This window comes from Sinocyclocheilus anshuiensis, unplaced genomic scaffold (genome assembly GCF_001515605.1).
Source record: "Sinocyclocheilus anshuiensis isolate Anshui unplaced genomic scaffold, SAMN03320099.WGS_v1.1 scaffold176, whole genome shotgun sequence".
Classification (NCBI taxonomy): Eukaryota; Metazoa; Chordata; class Actinopteri; order Cypriniformes; family Cyprinidae; genus Sinocyclocheilus; species Sinocyclocheilus anshuiensis.
This window is the reverse complement of record NW_015555723.1, coordinates 783,905-794,756: the sequence shown is the minus strand read 5'-3', so window position 1 is coordinate 794,756 and position 10,852 is coordinate 783,905. Positions and strand designations below refer to the sequence as shown.

At 38.5% G+C, this 10,852-nt stretch overlaps 1 protein-coding gene across 1 annotated transcript in view; it reads right to left on the bottom strand.

Annotated features, from left to right (window-relative positions):
- Window positions 1–10,852, bottom strand: part of LOC107672542 (potassium channel subfamily T member 1-like) — a 114,374-nt gene that overhangs the window by 19,688 nt on the left and 83,834 nt on the right. The window contains exons 12-16 of the mRNA XM_016465776.1: window positions 7,459–7,639; window positions 6,457–6,621; window positions 6,195–6,331; window positions 2,832–2,895; window positions 1,898–2,006 (exon numbers count right to left, since the gene is read on the bottom strand). Of these exons, the coding sequence (XP_016321262.1) occupies window positions 1,898–2,006; window positions 2,832–2,895; window positions 6,195–6,331; window positions 6,457–6,621; window positions 7,459–7,639 (656 nt within the window). The remainder of the gene's footprint in view (window positions 1–1,897; window positions 2,007–2,831; window positions 2,896–6,194; window positions 6,332–6,456; window positions 6,622–7,458; window positions 7,640–10,852) is intronic.

The window sequence follows — 10,852 nt, the reverse complement described above, 5'->3', positions numbered from 1 at the left end:
ACTCAGTGCTTCTACCCGTTTGAGGTGAGAACACAGGAGGATACTGGCTCCACACGGAGGCTATAGAATCTAGCGAACGTGTTGGGGGTCGCCCAGCCCGCAGCCAGGGCATCTCCGGGGGTCTTCCCGACGAGAACAACACCACTCGATGAACAGGTTCCACAGGGTGCCCCATCTCTGAGTCAGTAGATCCTTCCTCAGAGGGATCTGCTAGGGAAGGGCTGTCGCGAGTAGCATTAGTTCGGGGAACCAGGTCCGAGTGGGCCAATACGGCGGCCACAAGCAGGACCTGCTCCTCGTCCTCCCTGACCTTGCACAGCATCTGTGCGAGAAGGCTCACTGGGGGAAACGCATACGCAAACGCTTACAGGACGAACACTAGATCGCAGCAGAGGCAACGGAGCTCCACCCCCCTGGAGGAAACGGAGCCTGGCCCGCACCCCCGAGATGGTCATCTTCCCGCAATGGGAACATGACTCATCCGCGAACGCCACCTCAGTGTGTTTAATGCCCAGACACGTGAGGCAGCGATCGTGACCATCACCCGGTGCCAGGTAACGACCGCATCCAGAAACGCACGGGTGAAACAGCATCTTTAAAAAGACAATCCGTTGTCTTTACAAAGACGCACCCGCTTATTGTACTCTTTTATAGAAATTGCTCTTTCAGGGAAATGCTCTTTTACTGCTGAGGCGCACAGGGGAAATGGCCGCTTGCAGCACAACAGGGGGTAGTGCAGCCTGAAGTGCGCAACCCACTCGACACAAGAACGACCACCGCTGAAGCGCCGTCCGCCAACACCAGAAGCTTCCAAGAGCGAGTTGAACTCGTAGCTCACTGAAGACACTTGGATGGAGCAGAACGATGTTGTCGCTCGGCTCCAAAGCGAAAAGCTGGTATGCATTGCACCGGCTGCCTTTTTATGCTCATGCTGGATGGATGCAATAATTGCATGCCAATGTGCATTGGCTCGTTTAGTTACACTCGAAGCGAGATCCCAATTCGTCGGTCACCGATGTGACTCGGAGTGACCGACTGAAAGGGAACTTACTGTCACAGTCAGTACTAACTGTTGACACATTTGTCAACCTTTTTTCACAATAAAAACACAATCACACTGTATACTGTTAATCAAGGCTACTGCTATATTGCCATGGATGACTTTTATCTGAACATGTGTATCAATAATATAATTCAGAGCTACACACAAAAATGAGAAACTAAACATGAATCTTGCATTAACTGTTAAAAGTATTAATTGTTAATATACCTGTAAGTTAAGGCCACCTTTCTCAAGGTGTTTGAATGATCACATGCTTTTATAGCATTGCACATGCAAAGGGGCATATTAATCCCTCTGAATACTTTGATTCATCTATTAAACAAACACATGTAAATGCAAATGCAGTGACCCAAGAGGTGGAGGCCATGCTAGACATACAAAACGGCTGCTCGTAACCACCAAACACTTCAAAGAGGGTGAGACGGAGTGTGTAGAATCCAGATGGATCTATATTTATTATTCATACACTTATATGAAACACACACACACACACTGACACACACACACACACACACACACTACAACCATCTATAGTGCAAACAATAAGCTACATTTGCTAACAGAGTGTCCTTAAAATAAGTCCATGTCTAACTGTCAGGACAGTTTTGTATTTTGTTTATATATCATAAGGGTTTTTTTGTTGACTTGCTGTTTTATTAAAAGTAATGGACTATATAAATTATATACATTTTGGTCAAAAGACAAAAATTATGACTATGAAAAATAAACACTACCTCATGTCTGTTAAAATCTAAACATGATTAATGAAGGACAGGTCACTGTTTGCTGACTGCATATGAAATGAGTCAACCTGAAGAAGGAAAAAAAACTGACCTGCAAATTTGACATGGAATTTGTTCTCAGGTTTGAGAATCTGGACATATAGAGGACAGTTTGGAGCAAAGTCCTTCACAGCCCATGCTCGCAGAATGGTTTGATGATCCTATAAGAAAAGACATCATTCTTACAATAAAATGTGCACACTTCATTTTGCCATTAATAGCAGTTTACGTTCAGGAAAATCTTATACATTTGTATATTTATTAAGCGAATCACAGTAAAAAAAAAAAAATCCCTATTGATAGTCAAACTGCAATACATGCAATAAGTGTCAATAATAACATTTAGAGCTGCAACTAACAACTACTTTGACAATCAGTTAATCTTTTGATTATTTCTTTGATAATTGATTAAACCATTTGAAATGGTTAGGCCTACAATATAAAGTAATAAAATGTCACAGTCTCATCATTGTTTAAAAGATGAAAACAAATTTTATAAAGTATGACTAATATTCCAATGTATGTTTCAAATTTCCCACTAGCTTTAAGTTACTGTTCATTTAAAAATATAATTACTTGCATTGCATACCAGAGTTTCTATTATGGCTAATTTAAAAGTAAATCTGACGTTTAACGGTGAAAATTGTTTTGATCAAAATAATTAGGTTTCCTGTTTTTGTTGCACTCCATTTGATTAATTTTTTTTAATTTCCTGTGCTTGGGGAAACGTGTGCTGTATATTATTCATCCGCTGCAGATCGCATTTTAAAAATGTGTGCTCTTTTAAATAGAAAATAGGTTTATTTTTAATAAATTGAAGTGGTGACACCGATGAAGATTCTTCTATACACAGCTCAAAGACCTGACTAATCAATAATGAGATACAATTTATGATTATTTTCCTTCTTAGTTACTTATTGAGTTGTTGTTGCAGCCCTAATAACTTTTACTTTTGGCAAGGTACTAAATTATGAGGCTATATTTACAGCTGCAGTGCGGTCCACTTCATTTCTGCTGCTGAGGATGAAGCACGCCTCTGCATCGTCCATCCTGCAGGACACAGAACATCATTACACAGCAGTGTCATTCAGACCTGAAGTGAATTCCTCCAGAAGGACTGCACATGTGTGTATACATAGATAATTATTTCCATGTTTCTCACAGGGTCAATTTCACGGTATACTGGCCTCAAGTCCACCAAAATACACTATAGATTTAAAGAGCAAGTCATATGGGTTTTCGAAAAATATATTTTTTGCAGTTTGTAATGTAGCGATCCTTCAATGTAAACAGTCTGCAAAGTTGTTAATCAAAAAAGTGCATGATAAATAAAGATAGAGTCGACTCTGAACCGCCTTAACGAGTCGTCATATTTTCGAATCTTCTTCCTGTTACCTATATACGTCACAAGGTAACATATTTGCATAATCCCCGCCTGCCCTCGAAATACGAACAATCTGACCTGCCCACAAACACTTCCGCTAGTTAGTGTGTTTACATCATGTCGAGAAGACGTTGTTTTCAGCCTCACTGGGCATTCTAACACAGTTCCCACATGTGCACCTCAAATAAGTAAATAATAATAATGAATGCAATAAAACTGCTGTCACATCACGTGAAGTACCACATACAAAGTTTAAACTTACCACTGAGAAACATCCTGATCAAGTCGTGCTTGCGATGGAGTTTCTGGTTGAGCGACTGCATCAGTATCAGACTCGGTTTCGAATTGATAAGGTAATATCGATGCCATTTTTGTAAACTTATAGTATCTTTGTTTGCAAGTAACCCTCCGGAGCAAAAAAATAATTATGGTAATGGGCGTTTCGTTTCCAATACGCATTGTATACGGAAAGACCAATCACAACCGACTTGGCCAGCTGACCAATCAGAGTAGAGTAGGCTTATGGAAGGGAGGAGTTTACAGACCTTAAGCTCAGAACTGCTTTGAACGAATCATTTCGAAATCATTGAAAAATGATTCTAATATTAAATGTATATTCTGAGATAATTACAATGTTTTCTGACCTTAGATGCATTTAAACCTGTTATAGGGGACTCCAACACAATATTAGGACACTTTAAAATACCATATGACCTGCTCTATGTTTCTTTTTATTGAAAAAGCTGCCATTAATATTCTGCTCGTTTTCACACTCAATGTTTTCTGGATGTGTTCTGGGTTCCTGTTAAACTCTGTCAACAGCATCGGTGACATGCTGTCAATTACCACAGTAAATAATTTTGACTCTTCCCTCAGTTTGCAAAAACAAGAAAAAATTAAGTGTAATGGTTTTACAATGGATGCCTGTGGTGTACGACACCGCAATAGGATAAATGTCACAAAATGCACATTGCATCTAAAGAACAGCTACAATAAATACACTGGTAAACCAAGCATTACAAACACTATCTATCCTTTCTGTGACTGTAAACAGACCTGACAACTTCTATTTGGAAATCTACATTATGGAATAACAGTCTCTAAATCTAACAGTCTCTAAATCTCTGAAGTCATTAAAAATGCAAAAAAAAAAAAAAAACACATTTAGGCCTATATAGATGTTACATAAATGTAAAGTCTTATTTGTGCATTAAATTACAGATACAAAAAGACCTGTGTGTATTTGTTGAATGAATTGTGAATTTAAGAGTCCTAAACACAGTAACCAGGCAAAAGAAAAAAGTAAAGGAAAATATATACTATATTATAACAGAATATTAGCAAGTTGTACTATTTATGTCTACATTTCTTTTAACCAACTGGTGTAGTTACAGCATCTAGCGGCAGGTGCAAACTGGATCACATTAACCAGCTAAACCAAGACTTCTTGGTGATAAGTGACCTTGGTGATAGAACTGCTTTAAAAATATGAGCTGCAGTGCACAATTCTGCATTTAAACCCTGAGAATGCCTAGATTCCACTGAGACTGAATTACTGCAAATAACAAATTGACATCATGTCACAGATGCTTTCGACGGCGTTTGTTTTAAACCCAAAACATTCTTTAAAACTGAAAGATACTGTGAGGAATAACTACTGGCAAAAAGGTAAACTTCTCACAATATGCATAATTCATCCAGTAATATGCAGCAGATATAAGCACATCTTAAAATTTAAAAAGGACAAACGTTGTTTAAATTCCAGCCTTCCCATTACAATACACAGATTACACATTTAGCCAGGAACTCTAGACCGACTGAGCTTTATGAGAAATTCATGCACTAGAATTTGAAGTGGGCAAATTGGGACAGATTCGCTGCATTTATGATTAAGGAATATAGTAGGATTTTAAGTGCAGTTACATTGCAGGAAGAAGCACATACTGTATATTACCCTTAAATTTCAGGGCTGCTTTAATAAGGAACAGATGGGCTTGAGACTGGTGACAGGTTTGGCTCTGGCGGTGGAGCTTGCAGGTTGACTCTTCAAATTTCCTCACAGACTAATTTAGATTTTTTGGGAGCCTGTCCAAAGCTTCCATTTGGAAACAGTTCATCAGTATGCTTATGCAAGTTTGAATTATAGAAATGCCACACTGCTGTAGTGTACATCGCTGTTAAAAAATGACTTGTGACTGAAGTTTACTAACAGCTCTTTCACTCTTAGACTCTAAAAAGCCGGAAACACAAGTTGTCTTTAACAGAGAATAATGAGATTAGGCTAATTTAATTAGCTAAACTGCTTAGCCTGCCATTAGGCCAAACCTTAACGGTGAAGCATTGTTGTGCACTTTATAGTGAGCCATAAATCGTCCATCACAATTGCTGCTTTAAGTATTGTTCTTGCAAGTTGTACTATTGATGTCTACATTTGATAGAAATTGAAGTCACCTTGCTCAATATAAAAACAGTTAATTTATAAAGAACTGCACTCCATATTTTCTGTCCTTAAATATTTTTTGGTGAATGTAACTGCTGAATGCACAAGAACTCGTGTTGACAGGCTACTTGGAAAATGAAGATCTCTGACAATATTAATCTCATTCTCAATTGTTCAAATGTTCTAAGTAATCAAGAGGTAGTATTAATGTATTTAAAAAGTACTTGATGAAATCACTTGCAGATAATTTTACAGATACATTGGACTGATGTCTGTATCAGTCTAATGGCTCTCTCATAGACTCAAACAAGGAGTCAGAACCTCAATTCAAAATGTAAAGTGACTCGGATTCACTTGGTTTAAAAATCTGTGTTGGCATGTCAATGGACATGACACTTGTATAAAGGTCTATCCAAAATTGTAGTTGTTTCATTTCTTAGTTCTTTCATCTTTCTAGTTTAATCATGCGCAAAACATATAATCAAGGGACCTTTTATGCAAAAACCAACATTTTAAACAGCTTACTTGGCCCTCATCAGGTCTTGGTCCTTCAGTGCAGAGCCTTGGAGGTAGATAACCCGTTGAGACCACAGCGGGATCTGCAGTATACGCCGAACCTGGATGTCCATCTCAGTGGGACAGAGTATCACCACATAATAATCCTACAAGACATTTAAGAATTAATGATACCACCATCCCATACAGGAAATGAGCTAGATTATAATACAGATTTTTGGAATACATAGAGCAATAATAAACACTTACATATATGGGAATATGTATGTACCTGTAGTCTCGGGTGGGCGTAGAACTCATTGAGGAAATCCATGAGCAGGTCTATTTTGAGTGAAGTGACGCAGAGAACCACATGCTTCTCTGTCTGAGCACGATGTCTGCTGTAGTTTCCACCTGACTTCTGCCTCTCCATCCAAAGATACGCCAACTCCTCAAACTGGTGTCGAAATGAGAGACAGAAAGAAAGTACTGTGTAAACGCAGTGCATTATTAATAGTTTCACTTATATCTGATAACATTTACTCACTCTCAGACCATTTAAGATGTAGATGAGTTTGTTTCTTCAACAGAACATATTTTAAGAAAATTAGCATTACATCACTTGCTCACCAATGGATCCTCTGCAGCGAATGGGTGTCGTCAGAATGAGTCCAAACAGCTGATAAAAACATCACAATAATCCACACGACTCCAATCCAGAAATGAACATCTTGTGAAGTGAAAAGATGCATGTTTGTAAGAAACAAATCCATCATTAAGAAATTTTCTAGCAAAAATACCAGTCCATAATCAATAATAACACAATGAAAAAGTCCATCCCCTGTTGCCCCATTACATCAAAATCCACCAACATATTTGTTTAGAACTTGTTTCACTTGTAAACAGTGCTTGATCTGTGCATATTTCTCTCCTGATTCAGGCAAGATGATTTTTTCTCAAGAGAAAACAATATTATGGATAGAGGATTTGTATTTTAGACAGAAACAATGGTTTGAAGTTTAAAACATCTTAATGATGGATTTGATTATTACAGACATGCAGCATTTCACTTCACAACATGTTAATTGATTGTTTTTATCATGGCACCCATTCACTGCAGAGGATCCATTGGTGAGCAAGTGATGTAATGCTGGATTTCTCCAAATCTGTTCCGATGAAGAAACAAAGTCTTCTACATCTTGGATATGAGGGTGAGTACATTTTCAGCAAATTTTCATTTTTGGGTGAACTAATCTTTTAATACTGAAGCTACTGATTGTGCTGTTTGTGTCACCTGTAATGGCAGCACCACCAGAGCCACACAGATCATGATGACCACCAATAGCTGAGAGGGCCAGATTCTGGGTGTGACATCTCCATAACCAACAGTCGAGAAGGTGACGATGCAGAAATATAAAGCGTCGAAGAGGGAGAGACTCTTCCCTGCCCGCTCGAGGTGCTGAATCCCACAAGCCCTATGGAGTATCACAAAAGAACTTCAGGAAACAATTTTGAAAATACAGGTTACATCTAATAAATTCAGCATCGTGGTATTGTTATAGTTTCATTAGAAAGACATTTCAAGGCTCTTTGCCTGAACAGGGTTCAGTAGAGCTACTCAGTCATGATGTCAATTTGTAGGCTTGCCCAGAAGGCCATTCCACCATGGGCTCCCTTAGGAATTTCAAATGGGTTTTTAAAATAGCAGTTTTCGATTTGAGTAAAATAAGGTCTGTGGTTAGCATTTTTTAAGACTTTCCCATTTTATTCTACAACATAAACTACATGTCACATCTAAAATGGGAATTTTAAAACCACTGTGTGGTTTACATTATAACATACATTTAATTTATAATATAAATACATAAGGACTGTAACAACTGTCTGATTAATCACATTCTGTGGTAGCTGTAGTCCATAAGTGAGAACTTTATTCGGACATTTCCCAGTATATTGGTAAACGTGTATCTGATACATTTGCAAATATATGTTGATACAAAATAAAACATATGGGCAGTGGTGTAGTGCTGCCTTGAGAAGTGGGTATATGCTCTTAATTTATGCCCCCAATTTTTTTAAACACCCCAGCAAAGGATGAACATTCTGTGTTATAAACAGAGACATGTAAGACTAGTCTTGCATATTAAATTCACCCCAAAATGGGCCAGTAGTATTTGCACACTGTCACTTAACTTCTGCTGCTTGACTTCACGAAGTAAGGATCATTATGAAATTAATATTAGCCATAGAAGAGGTGCAGAAGATTTTACAATAAATAATTCAAATAAAAATAGACTGCAGCAATTAACATTTTGTCAGAACCTCTAGTAAATTACATGCTATTTTGTTTAGTTGTCTGTTCAGAATCGTGGAAGAATCATGATCTCTATTTGAAACAAACAAAAATTGTGATTCTCAATTTATCCCGAATTGTACAGCTCTGCTCCTGTGTGTTTCTCCCATGGCAAATGGCAAATGGTAATTTCGAGCCCTGACACAGGGTGATCTCTATTTGAAACAACAACAAAAAAAAAATTGTGATTGTCAATTTATCCAGAATTGTGCAGCTCTACTCCTATGTGTGACTGACCGTTTCTCCCATGACATACAGTGACAGGCACATGATAATTTCGAGCCCTGACACAGGGGTGTAGCCATCATTTCAGAAGTGAGGGGGACAGAAATGTCAAATAAAATAATACCTTTTTTTTGGTCTAATTGACAGGTTTTATTATTATTATTGTTGTTGTTGTTATTTTCCTATCACTTTTAATTGGCTGAGAAATCAAATACACTGCTGGACAATAACCAATAATTTGTATTCTATAATATTTTTCCTACAACAATTTTATGATTTGTTTATATACAAACACTTTTTCTATGTTATCACAGAATAAGGCAGAAGATACTGTATATTTTATAGTTTCTATAGCCAACTGTAATAAATGCTATGCCAATTAGCACTGCATTATTCAGATGCTTTTTGATGACCTGGAGATGACTTGAAAAACACACATAAACCACATTTTGTCGCATTCGTGTGTTTATTGTCTTCATGTTTCATCAGTCAAAATGTTTCTTTTTATTCAGCTTAGCTACAGCAGAGATTGATTTGGCTACGATAGCTGGATGCCTTTGTCCATATTAGGGATTTCCTGGCACATCATAAGTTATTACAAAGCCACTAGAAAGACAAGCCTGCAACCTTTAGCCAAAAAAGCGTAACGGCTAATGCTAACGCTTCCACTTTGGTGATACGCAGGAAAGGAGACCAGAGGCAGTTTTGTTTGAATGGATGTCAATGGAGGAGAGGCTTCACTACGCTGAATAAACAGCTTTTTTTTGAGGAAACAGCTTATCATTTAATAAATCGACAGCCTATCGGCTAATCTTCAACATGTTTTACACTAAACAATAGTTCTGGATTGAACAATTTTTAGAGTTTACACCGAAAAAAAAAAAAACGTTTTATAAAAGTCACAGACTTTTTGCCACAGGTGGGATTCAGCTTACGGCCCTTCTCATTCATTCCTATGGTATCCGTAAACGGCAATTGAGTGTCGCACAACTCTGACTGAAATTCAGTGACATCAAGGCTGTAATGTGATTGGTTATCAAGGCACACGTGATCCAAGTTGACTGTTACACTTTCTCCAATAGTAAGTAACACAGATCTCCCAATAGTAAGACAATTGCTGTGTCCCAATTTGCATACTATCCGTCCTAAATAGTATTTGAAAATAGAATTAGTATGCCCCAAATCATAGTATGTTGAAATTAGTATCCCAAAGATTCCCGGATGGTCTAGCTACTTCAAAGTTCAGATCAATGCACACATAGATACGTACACATTTCTATGGATTCACACTCTAACGGCTAATATTCTCACACAGAACAACCTCCTTGACAGCAACCAGTCTGGTTTCAGAAGTGGACATTCAACCGAGACTGCCTTGCTCTCAGTTATTGAAGCCCTAAGGCTGGCAAGAGCGGATACCAAATCTTCAATACTTATCTTGCTGGATCTGTTCGCTGCTTTTGACATGGTTAACCACCAGATCCTCCTGTCAACCCTATAGGCAAAGGGCATCTTTGGGAGTCTTATCTCTCAGATAGGTCCTTCAAGGTATCTTGGAGAGGTGAGGTGTCCAAGTCGCAACATCTAACTACTGGGGTGCCTCAGGGCTCAGTTCTTGGACCACTTCTCTTCTCTGTCTATATGGCATCACTAGGTTCTGTCATTCAGAAACATGGCTTTTCATATCACTGCTATGCTAATGACACTCAACTCTACCTCTCATTCCATCCTGATGATCCGACGATAGCTGCTCGCATCTCAGCTTGTCTAACAGACATTTCTTGCTGGATGAAGGACCATCACCTTCAACTCAACCTTGCCAAGACAGAACTGCTTGTGGTTCCATCAAATCCATCGTTTTATCACAATTTCAACATCCAGTTAGGCACATCAACCATAACTCCTTCAAAAACAGCCAGAAACCTTGGAGTTGTGATTGATGATCAGCTGACTTTCTCAGACCACATTGCTAAAACGGCCCGGTCCTGCAGATCTGCTTTATTCAATATCAAGAAGATCAGGCCCTTTCTTTCGGAACATACTTCACAACTCCTTGTTCAAGCTCTTGTTCTGTCCAGGCTGGACTATTGCAATGCTCTCTTGGCAGGTC